Below are 19,208 nucleotides of genomic sequence, written 5' to 3'. Positions count from 1 at the left end.
CCTGCTGTTCACTGAGACTCATTGTGTTCAGGTGTGAGACCAAGACCTGGATTTATGGTGATAAATTAGTTACTGATGCATTCATGTGTTCATCAGTCAAATGTTGCAGCTGTTGGGTGGAGTTAATCTGAATGACTGTGAACTGTTTAAATTATATCTGGATTATATTTAATAATCTGAACTTTTCAGATAAATGTTTAAAAACACAAAAACTCAAGTACCTCACTTGAGTAAATGTACCCAGTTACTCTGTGTCGGGGCGGGGGGGTCGTCTCCTGTTTCCCACCAAAGGCAGAGAGCATTGTCACACGCGAAGAGCGAAGAACTTCCATGTTCAAACTGACCATTTTAATCAGCTGGGCATACGGTAGTGGAAGGCGGGAACCTCAGGCAGCGCAGTAAAAAGTCGATATTTTGTGACAATTTATTGATAAGTAATTCGCGCCGAACTGACCAGCAGTCTGTAAACACCGTGAATATCTGTTGGTTTTCTATCTGAGTGGAGATCTGATGTTCAATATGAGATTAATTAAAACCTGTGGATTTCCTAACGGAGTTCAACATGTCCTGACAGCACGGTGTTTATCTCAGTGACTGTTCAATGAGGAGACACAGTGAGAGTAAATATGCGGAAATACAGAGAAATGAAACCTGATCTGATTCAGCTGAGACACGTTTCTCCTTGAAAACAGATTAAACATGGCAAACAAACTCTTCCGTTTTCAGGCCGCTCGATGTCGGTTCTGAAACTTTACGACACTTTGTGACATTTTCAGACACAGTTTGCGGCCGTCCAACCTGATTGGATGCACCGAGCAGGCTGCGCAGGAGCTCAGCCAATCACAGATCAGAGAGGGTCCGCGCGGTCCACCGCCTGACGCCTCTCTGCCGCTGCGTCTCATCCACTCTGCCCGGCGACCTGCCGCTCCCTGTCGCTCCGTTCCGCAGCAGCGGTTGTTAGCCGTCAGGCTGCCGCTGCTCTCCGGTTGGGATGTGACAGAGGTGCGGCAGAGAACCGACCCAGACCTGATCCAGAACGAACCGGGAGAAGCGGGACCGTTCCGGTTTGAATCGTAAGTGTTTGTGTTGAACATTATCTTGGTGTTTTTAGCGAGAAAAGACTGAAACGGTGCGCGTGAGTGGCGGAGCGGCGGTGTGTGTGTGTGTGTGTGTGCGCGCGCGCGCGCGCGCGCGCGCGTGTGTGTCTGTGTCCGGGACAGATCCGGTAACGCTCCGTTCACAAAATGTCAATTCAGAGAGAAACGGTAACGCTGCTGCGGAAAACAAACCGGAGGCCCGAGGGTTTACCGCCCTCCTCTTCATCACTTAATCTCCTCTCCTCCTCCTCTCCTCTCCTCCCCTCCTCTCCTCTCCTCTCCTCCCCTCCTCTCCTCTCCTCTCCTTTCCTCCTCCCCTCCTCCTCCTCCTCTTCTCTCCTCTTCTTTCAGGATTCACAGGAAACAGTTCAGCAGGTTTAAGTTATAAACAGTGTTAGTATCAGCCTGTCACAGTGACTCAGCTAACTGATGATGATGATGATGATGATGACAAGTTTGTTTATGTTACAGGTAAAAACAATTAATGGATTTGATTGTCACCAAATAACAGACATTTACAGTTAAAAACAGTTACAGTTACAGGCAGTTACAGTTATATTTACAGTTGCAGTTACAGACAGACAGTTACTCACAGTAAGACAGTTACAGTTACAGACAGACTGTTTCAGTTTCAGACAGTTACAGTTACAGACAGTTACAAACATTTACAGCTACAGTTACAGACAGTTACAGTTACAGACAGTTATAGACAGTTACTGTTACAGACAGTTACAGTTACAGACAGTTACAGTTACAGACAGACAGTTACAGACAGTTACAGTTACAGACAGACAGACAGTTGCAGACAGTTACAGACAGTTACAGACTACTACAGTTACAGAGAGTTACAGTTACAGTCGCAGACAGTTACAGTTGCAGACAGACAGTTACAGACAGTTACAGACAGACAGACAGTTACAGACAGTTACAGTTACAGACAGACAGACAGTTGCAGACAGTTACAGACAGTTACAGTTACAGACTACTACAGTTACAGACAGTTACAGTTACAGTCGCAGACAGTTACAGTTGCAGACAGACAGTTACAGTTTCAATTACAGACAGTTATAGTTACAGACAGACAGTTACAGTTACAGACAGTTGCAGACAGTTTTAGTTTCAGATAGTTACAAACAGTTACAATTACAGACAGACAGTTGCAGACAGTTACAGTTACAGACAGTTGCAGACAGTTACAGTTACAGACAGACAGTTGCAGTTCAGTTACAGACAGTTGACAGTTTCAGCAGTTACAGACAGTTACAGTTACAAGCAGACAGACAGTTACAGTTACAGACAGTTGCAGTTTCAGTTACAGACATTTACAGTTACAGTTATAGACAGTCAGTTACAGGCTGTTACAGTCAGTCAGTTACAGGCTGTTACAGACTATTACAGTTACAGACAGTTACAGACAGACAGACAGTTACAGTTACAGACAGACAGTTACACACAGTTAGACAGTTACAGACAGTTACAGTTACAGACAGACAGTTACAGTTACACACAGTTGCAGTTACAGTTACAGACAGTTTCAGTTACAGACATTTACAGTTACAGTTACAGACAGTCAGTTACAGGCTGTTACAGTCAGTCAGTTACAGGCTGTTACAGTCAGTCAGTTACAGGCTGTTACAGACAGTTACAGTTACAGACTATTACAGTTACAGACAGTTACAGTTACAGTCACAGACAATTACAGTTACAGACAGACAGACAGATAGTTACAGTTACAGACAGACAGTTACTGTTACAGACAAACAGTTACACACAGTTAGACAGTTACCGACAGACAGACAGTTGCAGACAGACAGTTAGAGGCCATTCTTAAAAGATTTTTTTTTAAAAATAGAAATAGATTTTTTTGCTAATAATAAATGGCATTATTTTTGTTTGATTTATATTTTAATTTATTTGTAACTGTGTTTTGTTTTTTTGTTTTTTTTCCATTTAATTATTATTTCTATTCTATTTTTTATGTTTAACGTTATTTTATTTAATGGTTCTTTTATTGTGAAAGTCAATCTGCCGTACTTCCGTTTTTAGCAACCATTTAATCCTTTCCCACAATGCTTTGTGTCCACGTCCCCTGCTTCCTGTTTATTGTGACCGTCTCCACCGGTAAAATTTTAACGTTTTCTCCGCTTTGCCCCCGTTAAAGATCGGTGAGTAACTGAATCCAGGAACGTTTCAGCGCCAAATCCGGTTATTGCGGTTTATTCCGTGGTTTGTCGTTTTATTTTGACAGTTAACGTTGAAGGAAGAGAAAATCCCTCCTCTGCTTCCTCATCACTGAGACCGAGCCCGGCCGAGCCCCGGAACTCCGCTCAGAAAACTGTCAATTTAAGCCCTCTACGCTTTAAGTCAAACAGAAAATAATTTTCAAGCATGTTTAAGACATTTAGCGGAATAAAACGGTCGTGTGATAAATTCGGCTTTCAGATTAAACACGAATAATCTGTAAATGTGAAAGAAATATCATCTTTAATAATGGATGCCCTGCTAGCAGCCGCCCTCCGCGGGGTATTCAGCGAGAAATAATCACTGGAATAATGAAGAAATCTTTCATTTGTGACTATGCTCAATGTGAAATAAATGCTGTTTGTTTTAATAAATTCGCCCTGGACTGAAGAGTGAGGGAACCATAGGTTTAAAAGGAGGAGTCCGCCTGTCACGTCCGTCGGGCTCCCGGCAGACCGGGACACATTAAAAATAACAGATTTCTGAACGGAGTTCGGCGGGTGTTGGTTAAAATAAAGAACGAAAGTGTCGCAGAGCAGCCGGAGGCTTTAATCAGATTCATTTAATTCATTAGTTTATTTCAGGCCTTTTTCATTAGAATCGTTTCTGCTGCTTCTGATGAATCAGATATGAACGATTTAATGAATGTTTAATGTTCCATTGCCGGCGGACAGAGGTCAGAGGTCACCTGTGTTTATTATGTACAGTGACGTCACAGAGTGTCGATATGGGTGTGTCTGCGGTGATGACGTGTTTGTTCTGTGGATCAGTAATTTTACCGCAGTACCTAGGACTGTAATAGATTAGTTTTTACAGTCACAGTCAGTCTTCAGATGAGGTGAAACTGAGTCAAAACCGGATCAATTTCCTGTTAATTAATTAATCAATTAATCAAATTATTTGACCTCAATCAGAGAATCTGAATCTGTGACATCATCAGAGCTGAAACGATCGATCGTTCAACTCAATTACTCTGATATTAATCACTGGTTTCATTAACCAGTCAATAACAGCAGGCGAGTCAGGAAGCTGCAGTTCAGGTTTGAAGTAACAGGAAATGAAAATACTCCAGTAAAGTACAAGTACCTCAAAACTGTATTTCAGTACTGGAGTAAATGTACTCAGTTACTTTCTACCTCTGTTGAAAACATCTTTCATGGAGACTGAGGGTGCTTTAATGGAAACATTTAATCAAACCGATCCTCAATAGTTTTTATCAGGTATTGATCAGTTAGTGATCAGGTATTGATCAGTGGATAATCTGACACATTTTATCTTGAACTATACGAAACTGTGTTGACAGGTTTGATGATTATTGGACATTTACTTGATTGATTATCTATCAGATTAAACAATAACATGAACATCCATTGGTTTCCAACCTGCAGCTCTGGGCACCTCACAGGGTCACAGGATGAAGCTTGTTCTTCTTGTTCAGATAAAACTTGTTCAGTCAATCAGTTACAGATGAGTGAGAGGGAGAACATGTTACCTGAACCTGGTGTTTGTAGACTAATCAATAATCAGCAATAATCAATAATTATTACACAGTGGAAGAAAGGTCTCAGAAACGACCATCAGCTGTTTGATCAGCTGATCAATCACTGCTGAGACATGACAGAACGTGCTGACCTCCTCTCTCCTCCCTCCTCCCTCCTCTTCCCTCCCTCCCCCCCCCTCAGGCCTGTGGCTGCCCCTCTGAAGTTCTTCCTCTCCTCTGCCTTGGTTCAGGATGGAGGACTCGGAGGCGGAACTGGCGGTGTCGGAGTCGGATGCCCTTGGCGCTGACTTCATCACGGTGGAGTTGGACACACAGCCCATTGAGTACGTGGTGAAGTGGGCAGAGGTCGGCTCCAAGTTCACCATCTCCTGTGTGAAGAAGGACTCAGACGACCCATCGGACCTGACGGCTGACCAGCTGAAGATCGAGACAGACGAGGCCTTCTTTGCCCCGTACGAGGAGGTGTACCCCTGCGAGGTGACGGAGCAGAGCGTGGAGATAAAGACAGACTCTGACGAGGAGGAGGAGGATGCCGAGGAGGAGCAGGAGGTGCTGGTAGAGGCAGGGAGCAGCCGGTTGGACGGTGATGCCGACTCGGACCAGGCTGACTTCGAGCCGGACGAGCGGCAGTACCGCTGCAGCTACTGCGGGAAGTGCTACAGCCACGCCTCCAGTCTGTACCGCCACCAGCAGACCCACACTGGGAAGACCGGGGCGCCGCCGCCCGCCAAACGGGCACTGGAGCCAACGCATCAGGATGCACGCTACACCTGCCCCCACTGCGGGATGAGCTTCAAAGGCAGCAGGTCTGTATCCACCTCCACCTCCCAGGAGTTAGTCCTGATCCTGATCTGAGTCCCTTAATCCAGATTATCTGATGATCCAGATCTGATGTAGATTAAATCTGATGTAGTGAAACAGATTCAGAGACTGAAGGTTGACTGTGATTGGTCTGAAATAAGTCATGTGATCATGTCGGTTATATGTTATCCTGCAGTCAGGGTCCTGATGACCGCTCAGTGACTCTGTGGTCGTTTGGTTCAGTGAAGTCTAAACATGGGGCCATATGAAAACATCTGTAGTGACAGACCTGAACAAATGAGTGATTTATTCTGATCAGGTGCTGACAGTTCAATAACCTGCTCCGATCAGCTCATTCATGAGGCTGTGGACACCCAGCTGAGACCTGGTCTGAGGTCTGGGTCCAGGTCTCTGCAGGGACGAGTCTCTATTGATCTAGTCGATCAATAAAGAATCATCGGTTGATGGAGAGAAAATGACTCAATAATAAAGTGAATAATCAGTTAATCAGATGGTTCATTGATCAGTTGATTGGTCCTCAGATTGATGGCTGACTGATGTCCTGTGTTTACCTGTCAGGATGCTGGGCAGTCACCTGCGGCTCCACGGTAAGCGGCGGATCCACCCCTGCAACATCTGCGGGAAGGAGTTCAACCACAGCTCGAGTCTGTCGCGCCACCGCCTCATCCACAAGAAAGGAAAAGGAATCCCGAAGGATGCTGCACTCGGCCCCAACGTGGCCGCCCTGCGCCACTCGCTGAAGGCTGGTGCCAAGAACAAGAAGACCAAGAGGCAGCAGCAGCAGCAGCACCACACAGCGGCCACCATGATCCAGAGTCAGGGCGGTGACAAGTTCTACGCCTGCCCGCAGTGCGACATGAGCTTCAGGACGTCCACGCAGCTGTCAAAGCACCAGGTAACCCACGTCAAGGAGCTGCTCGACAACTACACGCCCGGCAAGGAGAACCTGGGCGAGACCTCGTCTGACCTCAAGATTCGCCTCAAGCTCTGCTCCCGCGATAAGCCCAACTTCTACACCCTGTGTAAAAAGAACCGCCGCCGCCGGGGGGGCCGGGCTGGAAAACGGGGCTCCGCCGCTTCCGAGGATGAAGAGGGGGGAGGAGGGGGAGGAGGAGTCGGCCGCCATGGCTGCGGCCAGTGCGGGAAGCAGTTCAGCCACGCCTCCAGCCTGGCGCGGCACCAGCAGACCCACAGGGCAGCCGACGGCAGCGGGCGGGGGAAGCTGCAGCAGCACCAGAAGCAGCTTCACACCAAAACCGGAATCCCCGCCGCCAAGACCAAGACCTACACCTGCGCGGCCTGCAACAAGACCTTCATGCACTCATCCAGCTTCTCCCGCCACAAGAAGGCACACATGGAGGAGGAGCAGCGGGCCCGTGCTGCTGCCGCCAAGCGCCGGAAGAGAGCCGTGTTGGACGAGACCGCCCCATTGGAGTCCGACTCCGAGTGACATCACCCGGCTCTGGACTGGGTTTGGACCAGTTCGGGACCTGTTCTGAGTTGGTTCTGAATCAGCGTTGACTGGTTCTGGACTGGTTTGGGACCAGTTCTGGAAAAGTTCTAATTTGGAAAAGTTCTGGACCAGTTCTCCACCAGTTCTGGACCAGTTGGGGACAGATCCAGGTTTTGGGACTGGAACTGGTTGATTCTTCTCTGGTGTAGATAGCAGCAGGACATCCATATATGGTCAGAACTGACCGTTAGCTAACTGCTCTTCAGGATGGGATTAGATTTAAAGTGTTACACCCCCACCTGTTCGTATGCTGTTCGTTTTCACTCTGCCCCACACTCCATGTCCCATCAGCCACCTGGGGAGAGAGCAGGGAGTCAGCTGCTCGTCTGTCTGTTTCAGGCCACGCCCACCTGCCGCCATATTTCCCATCAGCCCCAGGACCTCTGTCAACACCCAGAGCATCATGGGAAAGTTAGATTAACAATGAAGCCTGTAAATTTGGTTTATATCTGATGTCTGTGATCCATAATCAGACAGCAGCAGGTCAGAGTTTATGGAAGTTTATAACCGACAAAGTTTTTTTATTTTCTGAGATAAATCGGGATTTTTATTCTCAGAGTTTTTATCTAAATTCAGAAATTTATTTATGGGGGGGCAGGTTATTTCACTTTAAAATCAGAATCTGAAATTATTCTTTAATTTAATTCTCAGATATTTTTTCTGTTGATCTTGTTTCAACAGAAATGAATTTCTCTGAATAAAATCGTCAGATTGTTTTTTGTCGTTAAACTTCTGTACGTCTGACGTCAGCAGTGACTCCTTTGCTCATTTTTGTTTTCTTTCTCCTCGTTTTTTCCTCTCAGGTGTCACCACCTGCTTCCTCCCTGAGTGATTCTGATTGGCTGAAGTTCTCATTGGCTCTTTGTTCTGATTGGTTCCCTGTATTTTGATATTTGACATTTTTAAAAGGTTAAAAAGTGAAACTGGAGACGACGAGCCGATCGGTCGGAGCTGACGTTCCTCCACATTAACGTATGCATGAAGACTATTACCTGCAGTTAGTCGGCCATACTTGTAGTTTTTCAGCTGGGTGTGTTTTACGGCCGATCGGCAGCGTTGGACGTTTCTGGTTTCAGCAGCAGAGTGTTGGTGGAGGTCGAAGGGGAAACTGCACTACTTATTTATGAATTTGGAACAATGTTGTAATATATGAATATAAATGGTATTTAAATGTGATTCACAACATTATAAAAAAAAATTATAAAAAAAAAAAACAAAACAAAAAATAAAAAATAAAAAGAAGAGAGGCCACGCCCGGCCTAGCTGCCCTTGTTACCGTAGCATCACCGCCACCTTCATCGTTTAACATCATCATCAGCAGCAGCAACAGACAGGAAACGACAACAGCAGGTGTCCAGATTTTCGAAATTAAAGCATCCAACGTGTCTGAGAAAAACACAAAGAAAAGACGAAGTTCGAGACTGAAATTTAACTCATCTCTAATTTTGTTTTTTTACAAAGTTCAGACAAGGTTTGATTCAGAGCTAACAGAAATTTAAACAGTTTATTATTGAAAATATAAATGAGGAGATTCTGAAAAGTCAATAAGAGATGTGTCAGATTTGGACTCAGAAATTTGTTTGAACCTGCAGCTCAGACAGAGGTGTTCTGATCAGACTCAGCTGTGTTTTATCTGAAAAGTAAGAATGAGGAGTTTCCTCAGAGCAGATGTTTGGTGACTGACAGACCTGGACTCCAGTTTTTCCTGCCCGGCAGACTGACCATCCCACACCTAAATAAAAGCATCACCTGTGGACATCGACGGACCCTAAAGCCCCGCGCCCTCCCACCTGCCCCTTCTCTTTTAGTTTCCTGCTCGTAGAGCCGTGTGGTGGCAGCGGACTCTGTGAATAACGTTTCCCTGTGTGAATTGGATTGGTGACGTATTTATCAGTTTGTGTCGGCAACAGGTCGTCAGAGTTGCGCCACAGAAAAAAAGAAAAAAAAAACTTCCTGTAGAAATTAAACAAATCGGAGTTTCCTCGTGTTGGGCCTTAAAGCTGCCGTTGTCCTCCTCCTGTCCACAGCAGAGTTTTGCATTTAGTTCATGTTGTGTTGGCTTGTTTTCGTTTGGTTGGTGGTTTCTCAGCTTCACCGCAGATAGAAGGTCGTTCGTCATTGTATCGTGTTTGAATAGAATAAACCCAGTTGACATGTTTTGTCTTGCGTTTTGTAATAAACCTTTAAAAGAAGTTTCCTCTGTGTTTCCTCACTCTGTGAACCTGGTTCAGACCTGAAGCCTGTGGACTCAGACCAGGAGTGTCTGAGACGAACAGCTGCTACTGTGTAATCCTGTCTCTGTATATCACTACCAGACTCCATTGACAAAAACAGGGATTTTACAGGGAGCTGCTGGAATACCACTGCCTCCATCTGTTAGTGTGTCTGTGTTACTGTGTGATACTTTGACTTCAGTAAAGTATCTGATTACTTCTTCCACCACTGAAAGTCACACAGTAACACAAACGCTATGAAAATCTCATCCTCTGAATCAACTTCTATCAGTTTCAGACCTATTTCAATTTGAGCCAGAAAGATAGTAATGTTCTTCAGTTTTAGCAGGTAGCAACCTGTTAGCTCATATTTGCAAGCTAATGTTAGCCTGCTTCCAAAAATGGCAAAATGCTAATCTAAAAAGCAAATATGCATTTTAATATCCCTGTAATAATAAAATTGTAGTAGCAGACTGGTGTAAATTAATGAGTAAATATGTTCATCTTAACTTGTAATTTGTGCCTCTTTGCACAGCCGTTTGTTTGTCTGTTTGTGTGTGTGACAACGGCCACTTGACAAAATTACAACATGCACATTCGCCATTATTGTAACACAGTAACCTTGCAGCTCTACAAATCCTTTAGATGATGCATTGTGTGTTTGTAGTCTGTCAGGTTGTCAGGTCACAGAGGAACGCTGTGCTTCTCTGGCCTCAGCTCTGAGATCCAACCCCTCCCATCTGAGAGAGCTGGACCTGAGTTACAATCATCCAGGAGCCTCAGGAGTGAAGCTGCTGTCTGCTGGACTGGAGGATCCAAACTGGAGACTGGACACTCTCAGGTATGGAGAGCCTTATTTTTCATGATCCTACCCTGCATTATTTATATACCTGCTGGATCCTCCTCCAGACATAAAGACTGCAGCACCTCCTCCATTATCAAGTTGGTGCAACTTGTTTCACTTGTTAATAACTAAAAGACACAAACCATGAGGAAGTTAATAGAATAGGCTTTATTGTCATTGTACATTTGACCGATCTCATTCAATTGTGGTAAAAATGGTATTCCTAAATTCAAACCTTAATAACTTGATAACAGAATAAGCAGCCTTTTTTCAGCCAAGTGACTGTAAATAAACAGAACAACCACTGAATGAGTAAAGTCAGCAGCTTTATGTTGACAGACTTGAACTAGGTTACAATTAATAAAAACCAACACTAACCATTGGTAGAAGACGTGATGTGAGCTGTAGTCTCATCATCAGGTTACTAAACACTGACAAATTCTTATTTTATTTTCTGATAAATATGAATTGAAAATAATGAGTCAACCCTGAAAAAACTGCAAATGTTTATGAACGATGTGTTGAATGCTGAAAGAATGTGCAGAGGCCTGTACTATGAAGCAAGGTTACTGTCTTATCAGAATAACTTCAGGTAATTTACGTTGCATCTCAGTTTATGTTTGTGGTTAACTCGGTGTTACAGGTGTTACTTCTACCTAAGTACCGCCCCACAGGTGGAACAACCAATTGATATTGGCACAACGACTGAAAGAGGCTGACTCTGCAGGATGGGGGTTGCCTTGTCTTTAAATTCCTTGTAAACCCACAGAATTAACATGCGCTCTTCATCTGAGACATACGGTGCACACCCCTTTAATGAACACGCACTAACTCTGATTAAGTTCACACCGACTCAACTGACCCACATCTGAACCGTTTAACCGTTTAACCGTCGTACCGTTTAACACAGTTTGAGGCAGTCAGGGTTTGTCAACCCCGACTTTACCTGAGAACCCCAAGTTAAATCAGAGGAGGTTAAACTCCCTTCATAGTACAGGCCTCTGGTCTGAGAAAGTGTGTTTTTAATTTGATTGATGAAAACAAAGCAGCTTCAAACTGTCAATCAATGATCAGATGATCAATCAATAACTGCAGCTGTGTTGTGTCTTGTTCTCTCCATCAGATTCCTGTCAACTTACATTTGACTTAAACACAGTGAACTCAGAGATCAAACTGTCTGACAACAACAGGACGGCGACATGTGTGAAAGGCGATCAGTCATATCCTGATCATCCAGACAGATTTGATCACTGGCCTCAGCTGCTGTGCAGAACTGGTCTGACTGGTCGCTGTTACTGGGAGGTCAAGTGGAGAAAAAGAGTTGATATATCAGTGAGTTACAGAGGAATCAGCAGGAAAGGAGATAGTGAAGACTGCTGGTTCGGAGGGACAGATCAGTCCTGGAGTCTGTTCTGCTCTGAAGGTGGTCGTTACGCTATCATGAAACAATAACAGAGGAAAACCCATCCCCTCCTCTTCCTGCGGCTCTAACAGAGTAGCAGTGTATGGACTGTCCTGCTGGCTCTCTGTCCTTCTACACATTCACCTCTGACAAACTGATCCACCTCCTCACCTTCAACACCACCTTCACTGAACCTCTGCATCCTGGTTTTGGGTTCTGGCCTGAGTCCTCAGTGTCTTTGTATTCTCTGTAAGGGAGGGACAACCTCTTCTGTGAGCAGTGACTGTGGTTCAGGAGGTAAAAGAGGTTGTCGACTAATCAGAGGGTCGGGGCTTTGACCTCCAGCTGCTGTGGTCCATGTGCCAAAGCATCCCTGGGCAAGATACTGAACCCCAGACTGACCCTGATGTGTGAATGTGTTGAATGTGTTAGAGCACTCTATAGAAGAACAAGCACAGTGTGAATGTGAGTGCAGTGTAAGGCACTATATAAGTGCAGTCCGTTTACCATTTTAATGGAGAATATTTTAGTTGAATTAACATTATTTTTTCTGTTTTTTTAAATACATTTGGTTTGGTTCTTTGTTATTGTACAAAGTCTTTTTGTTGAATATTTTTTCATAAAACAAGATGTAATAGACTTTTCTATCCCCAGGAGAAATCTGTCAGGACGTGTGGAGACTGCAGGTGTAACATAAATGCTGTTGACATCACTGTCAGAGAGAGTTCTTACCAATCTCATTCACAGATGTTCCTGTGTAACATTATAACTGATATGAGTGTTGGCCGGTTGAGTTTCAGGCAGCAGAGGAGCGTAACTGAGCTCACACTCCCATACCCAAAACCGTTTGTGAGGGCATACTCTGCCCTGATGGGTTCAACCCTACTCAGGTGAAGACCAGTGAGTCTACCTGTGCAAGTCCATTACCTCCCTGATCTCTGTCTGTATTCAGCACTGTAGCTATGTTCCTCCACTGCTGTTTTGTCTGGTGAATTCAGAAAGTATCATTATGCCAATAGACAAAGAACCTCAGGCCTTTACAGCAATCTTCACTCACATGTTCTTCATCTCTGTTGGGTTGTTGGGGTCCTGCCTGTGCTAACCAGCATCTCACTGAGACTCAGATCAAACCAAAAAATACTGATCACACACAGAAACAGGTGATTCTCCCCCATCACACTCTGTGCTCAGTACAGTGGCAGAGCGTAATAAAACAATTTAAATAATATAAGATAATAAGATGAAATCCAGACGTGCAAATGAGGCAATTTATGAGTCCATAAATTGATTTAAATATCCAGATTAAATAAAACAAGTTCAAGTATTCTACAGAGAAACTTTGGTAATAAGAAACAACTGTGCAGCTGGTGGATTAAAAAACATTCAGTCTGGGTTCAATAGTTTGTTGAAGGCAGAGACAAAACAGAGCTGAAGAGAACTGGTTTTATATTAAGGTGCTCTAATGTTCTTCAGATGGAAACAGTTCATGGTCAGAATATAAAATATGTGATGGGTCCTTCAGGATCCTGTGATTACAGTCATCTGACTCTCAGTACTGTTGGCTCTGTAGCTCTATAGAATATCAACATGGGTTTATTGATTAATTGGTCACTGATCTGTGATTTGGTTTGTTTAAATGGTTATTTAGTTCATTATGTTTTACACATTTTACATTATGTTAAATTGTAAATTGGTATTTACACGTATTCCAGCATATTTTTTAGGTTCAGTCAAATCTGGAGTAAAATTGTTTCTAATTCTGTGAGTTTGTTGTTTTGTTTTATTTTTCATTTGTGATGATGATTGATGTGATTTTAGATCATTTAGTTTTTACTGAATAGAAGCAGAGATCAGCTTCTGTCAACAGATTTAACTTTAAATCAAACTGAGTGAAGAGCGTGAAGCTGCTGATGATGTGCAGTTCACCGCTGCCTCCAGCAAGTGGAGCTGTTTCCACAGAATAAACTCTGCAGGTTGTTAATGAATTCTTCAGATCGGACTCATTATTCAGATCTGCTGTTTGATCTTCACTGCAACATAAAATCAACATGAAGTGGATTAAATGTCTAATCTGGGGCAGTGATGGAGGTCAGATCTGAGGAGGAGAGGAGGAAAAACCAAATGTAGGACAGGAAGAGGAGGAGGAGGATGAAGAGTAACAAAAAAAGAGAGTTAGATTCAGCTTCTGAATCAAACCAGCACTCTCCAGCTCAGACTGACTGCTGTTTGAATCATCGACTAATCCTCCTCCTCTCAGACAGCGGGAGGAGGAGGAGGTGGTGGTGGTGGTGCTCTTCAGTCTCAGATTCAGCTCAGAGAAGGAACAAAGCTGAAGTGAAACAGGATCCACTGATGTGACTCATCCCGACTCTAAAACCAAACACGATCAGAGCTGATCTGAAGGTTCCTGCTTTCACTGATGATCGGTGAGTTTTGAAGTCAGTGTTAAATCAGTTTTTAAATCAGTTTTTAAATCAGTGTTAAATCAGTTTTTAAATCAGTGTTGCTCTGAGCTGACAGCTTCAAACACACTTTTTGTTTTTTTAAATGTGATTCAGTTTCACCCAGTTTAACTAAAAATATACAGAGATGCAGTGAAAGAGTGAGAATGAGAGATTTTAACATCAGTCCAGTCCAGTGGGTCACTGCTCATGACAGAAATCACCTTCATGTTGTTGGTGCTGACATGTTTTTATTCTCTTTCAGCTGTGAAGAGATGATGTTTGGAAGGAACTGAGGTTTTCACAAGAAGATGAAAATGTCATGATGATGAGATGGAGCAGGAAGATGGAGTCTGCAAACTGCAGCCAGGTTTTATTTTTAACAGAAAACTGAGTTTGGAAACAGAAAAGATGGAGACATCTGGATGCAGCCTCAAGTGAAAGTGACACAGTGTGAATTTTTACCAAAGACAAAGTGAAGTTTGGAAGCTGCCTGTGGAGATTATCAGAGGAAACAGCTACAGTTTTATAACAAAGAGAGTTTCAACCAGACTGAAGCTGAGGTTTGGAAGCACAGCCTTGAGTTCTTATTAAGAGAAAATAAAGTTTCTAACAATGTTTTACTAACAAAGGAAAACATCTGGAAGCAGCTGCATCTTTTTAACCAACAGACGATAAAGTCGGATGTTTTCACAACGAAATAAATGAAGTTTGGGAAACAGCAGCTCAGGAAATAAAGTTAAAATATTAAGCTGAGATAAGATGAAGTTTGGGAGCAGCTTTTGCACCCTGAATGTTGGCGGTCGCAGGTTTTCCTGCTCGGCGGAGCTGATGAAGCGCCTCCCTCTCAGCAGACTCAGTCGGCTGCATCGCTGCGTATCGGAGAGCGAGCTGCTGGAACTCTGTGACGACTACGACCGCGACAGGAACGAGTTTTTTTTCGACCGCCACTCGGAGGCCTTCAGCTTCATCATGCTGTACGTGCAGCACGGTAAGCTGCGCTTCGTGCCGCACATGTGCGAGCTGTCCTTCTACAACGAGATGCTGTACTGGGGCCTGGAGAGCTCCGACCTGCAGCCCTGCTGCCAGCGACGCCTCGACGACCGCATGTCCGACTGCTTCGTCCACTTCTTCCCCGAGGAGGAGCCACGGGGCCCGAGGGAGCCCCAGAGCCGCTGGCTGGAGAGGATGAGGAGGACGTTCGAGGAGCCCACCTCCTCGCTGGCGGCACAGATCCTCGCGTCGGTGTCGGTGCTGTTCGTGGTCATCTCCATGGTGATGCTGTGTGCCAGCACTTTACCGGACTGGAAGACCACCGAGACCCTGGACCAGCACAGGTAGGACACGTCTCAGACCTCCTGAGGTCACATGAGTATCCACACTCACCAGTCACTTCATCAGATACAGGTTAGTACCAGGTTTGACCCTTGAACCTTCAGAACTATCTTAACTCTTCATGAGAACTAACCAGGAGCTGGAAACAGAGATTTTGGTCCATACTGACATGAAGCATCACACAGCTGCTGCAGATTTATCTGCTGAACATCCATGATGAGAATCTCCAGTTCCACCACATCCCAAAGATCTCAGTCCAACAGAGGTTGATTTGACTTTGTGACACGGAGCGTTATCCTGCTGCCCTCAGAAGACGATTCACTGTGGTCATAAAGGGATGGACATGGTCAGCATTGATCCTCAGGTTGGCTGTGGAGTTTAAATGATGCTCAGTTGGTGCTGAGGAGCCCAAAGTGAGTCAAGAGAAGTCAAGTGAATATTCTCCACACCATTACACCATCAGCCTGAACCACTGATACGAGGCAGGTTGGATCCATGAGTTCATGTTGTTTACACCAGATTCTGACCCAGAAATCCAGACTCATCAGAGCAGACGATGTGTTTCCAGTCTTCTGTTGTCCAGGGTTGGTGAGTCTGTGTGAACTGTAGCCTCAGTTTCCTGTTCTCAGCTGACAGGACTGACTCCTGCAGTGGTCTCTGCTGCTGTCTCTGCTTCAGCCTTCACACATGATCTGCAGACTGCAGGTTGTAACCAGTGGTTATCTGAGTAACTGTTGGCTTCCTCTCAGCTCGAAGTGGTCTGACCTCTGACCTCCTGTAAACTCTCTGTAAAGTCTAGAGATGGTTGTGAGTGAAAGTCCCAGTAGATCAGCAGTTTCTGAAACACTCAGACCAACAACCAGGACACGTTCAGAGTCTGACATCACCTTTCCTCCTCAGTCTGAACTTCACCAGGTTTACAGGACTAAACACACTGAGCTGCTGCCCTGTGATTGGCTGATTAGATATTTGCGTTAATGAGCAGGTGAACAGGTGAACCTAATGAAGTGGCCGGTGAATGTAGATCCAGTTTGTGTTTGATGTGTTGTGTGGGTAATACTTGTCTCTGTCTTAAATCTTTGACTCTGATTGGATTGTCTTCATCTATAACTTTATTGTTTAGGCTTGACTCTCTCTGACCCCTCCCCTCTGTGATTGGCTTCCCTGGCAGGATCATCGAGGCGGTCTGTATCGGTTGGTTCACAGCTGAGTGTATCGTCCGTTTCCTGGTTTCTCGTGATAAATGTGAGTTTGTCCGTCGTCCCCTGAACATCATCGACCTGTTGGCCATCACGCCGTACTACATCTCCGTCACCGTGACGATCCTGACAGGGGAAAACTCTCAGCTGCAGCGTGCGGGCGTCACGCTGCGCGTCCTGCGCATCATGCGGATCTTCTGGGTGATCAAGCTGGCGCGTCACTTCATGGGCCTGCAGACGCTCGGCCTGACGCTGCGCCGCTGCTACCGCGAGATGGTGATGCTGCTGGTCTTCATCTGCGTCGCCATGGCAATCTTTAGCGCACTGGCCCAGCTGCTGGAGCATGGCCTGGACCTGGAGACCGGAAACCAGGATTACGCCAGCATCCCCGCCGCGTGCTGGTGGGTCATCATCTCCATGACCACGGTGGGATACGGTGACATGTACCCGGTGACGGTGGCAGGCCGCGTGCTGGCGGCCTCTGCGTGGTGAGTGGCATCGTGCTGCTTGCGCTGCCCATCACCTTCATCTACCACAGCTTCGTCCAGTGCTACCACGAGCTCAAGGTTCGTTCCGCCCGCTGCACCCACAGCCTGTCTGCAGACTTCATGAACTGAAAGACTACAGGAAGAACTACAGGAATTTCCTCAGACATCAGAGTCTAACACTGCTTTCCAGTTCTTCTCTGAAGTCTGAATTTCCGAGTTTCCAGTCAGAAGTTTGAACCTGAACGCCTCCTGAAGTCGGAGCAACCCCGACATCAGAATCCAAGATGGCTGTTCCTAGCAACTGTTGCTAACAACAGCTAGTCTGACATACGACTGAATTAGTTCACTTTCATGGTTTAATGTTCCAGGTTTTAAATGTGAACGTCTTTTTAACAACGTCCTGAAGAGTTTGTGTTCAACTCATTTCTTCAGGTGGAGCAGATTTGAAAGAGCAGATATAAAGTCTTTCCTGTCGCCGTCACTCTGAGTTCTGACCTCCAATGTAAATGGAACCAAACCCACAAAGAGTCGCATTAGGTCCAACAAAAACTTTTCATATTTTTACTACCAGGTTTTGTTTTATGCCTTCAGGTTGGTCTCAGGTTTCCGGAGCCTCAGTTTGTGTTTTATATCCACAGAAAGAATCGAACACAGTTTATTTTACAGGTGCTGTAGTTTCTGGATCATTTCCAGTGAAGTTTCCTGGACAGAGCTATGTAAACACAGTGTTCAGTTAAACAGCCCACGCAGCTGTGCAGACCATGTTGTTGACTTTTAGAGGACAAAAATCTGCGCTCCATGTACAGACACATAAATATTCATCTCCATATCTGTTGATTTGTCTAAAACTCAAGCTCAATGAATCTGAGTAATCAGTTCTCACTGCTCCACCTTCTCTGACAGAGGTCGGTTTATTTTTTTAGAACCAATGAGATGAAAAATAAACTTTGTTTCATCAGATCCTGAGTTTCTCTGCTGCAGAGTTCAGTCTCTGGAACCAGATACAGGTCTTAACGACTGAATCATTGATCATCAATCAGTTCTGACTGAAACACCCATCCTCCATCCAGACTCCATGATCCTCACACAGAAACATCCTCCTCACACTATCTGATATTTATAAAAGCAGAACATCTTCACCTCTGACAGACCTCAGATCAGAGTGAACACAGGTCAGACACACAATCTTTGTTTCAGTTTGTGTTGTTGATGTTTTTGTGTAAAATGTCAAAGGTTCATTTATAAACTTCACTTTAAAGAATTGATGAGATTTCTGATTCTTTTTTCAGCCTGTCGACGCCTCCCTGTTCATGACTTTATCCTGAACTCCTGTTTCAACATGAGTCACTGATGGTTTGTTGATGATTTACTGTGTGATGTGTGTGTGAACAGTTTAATCTGATGTTCTGCCGGAGATCCTCAGCAGTAAAACGTCCTCTTCACTGACTCTAGGATCTGAGATGAAACAGAACAAACATCCACATTTAAAAATGTAACATGAGCTGATTATTAGGTTAATCATTTGATCCACATTGATTCAGTCTTCATCAGTTTCTCCTTCAGGTCAAACTGCAGCTGTCCTGGGAGGGGGTGGGGGGGTGTGCCTCGGTCCGTCAAGGGTTAAACTCTTTGCTGTAACTGGACAATGTCCACCGGTTTCCACGGCAACAGCAGACTCAGACAGGAAGTTGAAGTGTTGAAAACATTTGGTTTTGAAAGTGATGGAGGAGCTGCTGGAGTGAAATGTCAGCAAAGATGGCGGGAGGAGAGACAGGAGGGATGCTGGGACGAAGAAAAAATCAGTGTGAAATGGAAAAAATCAGTGTGAAATGTCTCACTGAGGAAACACTCATCTTCTTCTTTGGTGCAGAACACAGCAGCCTTTATGACTACATGGACTATCCCTTTAATCTCCAAACACAGAAACATCTTCTCTTTCTCTCATTCTGTTTTTATTCTTCTTTCCTTCTCTCTGTACAGAACTGAACTATAAATCACTATTTCTTTTTATTTATTAAATCCTGATATATTCATTAAAGGAGCAGTTTGTGTTTTTAAGAATCTTTAAAATCAGTGTTTGTGTTTGAGTCAGGAGTTAAAGCATGTTGTTTA

At 44.7% G+C, this 19,208-nt stretch overlaps 2 protein-coding genes across 2 annotated transcripts; both read left to right on the top strand.

Moving 5' to 3' along the window:
• Nucleotides 1-3,174: 3,174 nt before the first annotated feature.
• On the top strand, nt 3,175-9,366 carry LOC108874361 (zinc finger protein 135). Its single transcript, XM_051068883.1, has 3 exons — nt 3,175-3,218; nt 5,070-5,645; nt 6,220-9,366. Exons 2-3 carry the CDS (start codon nt 5,071-5,073, stop codon nt 7,109-7,111), a joined length of 1,467 nt encoding a protein of 488 aa, XP_050924840.1. The 5' UTR covers nt 3,175-3,218; nt 5,070; the 3' UTR covers nt 7,112-9,366.
• Nucleotides 9,367-13,703: 4,337 nt separating this feature from the next.
• On the top strand, nt 13,704-18,374 carry LOC108874359 (potassium voltage-gated channel subfamily G member 3-like). The gene is given in 4 exon segments (XM_018662787.2): nt 13,704-14,059; nt 14,340-15,411; nt 16,581-17,077; nt 17,080-18,374. Coding segments are annotated over 3 exon segments (1,218 nt in total). The 5' UTR covers nt 13,704-14,059; nt 14,340-14,836; the 3' UTR covers nt 17,226-18,374.
• Nucleotides 18,375-19,208: the final 834 nt, after the last annotated feature.

This window comes from Lates calcarifer, unplaced genomic scaffold, assembly GCF_001640805.2.
Source record: "Lates calcarifer isolate ASB-BC8 unplaced genomic scaffold, TLL_Latcal_v3 _unitig_5322_quiver_762, whole genome shotgun sequence".
Classification (NCBI taxonomy): domain Eukaryota; kingdom Metazoa; phylum Chordata; class Actinopteri; family Centropomidae; genus Lates; species Lates calcarifer.
The sequence above is the reverse complement of the archived record's forward strand: the minus strand, read 5'-3'. Positions and strand labels throughout refer to the sequence as shown.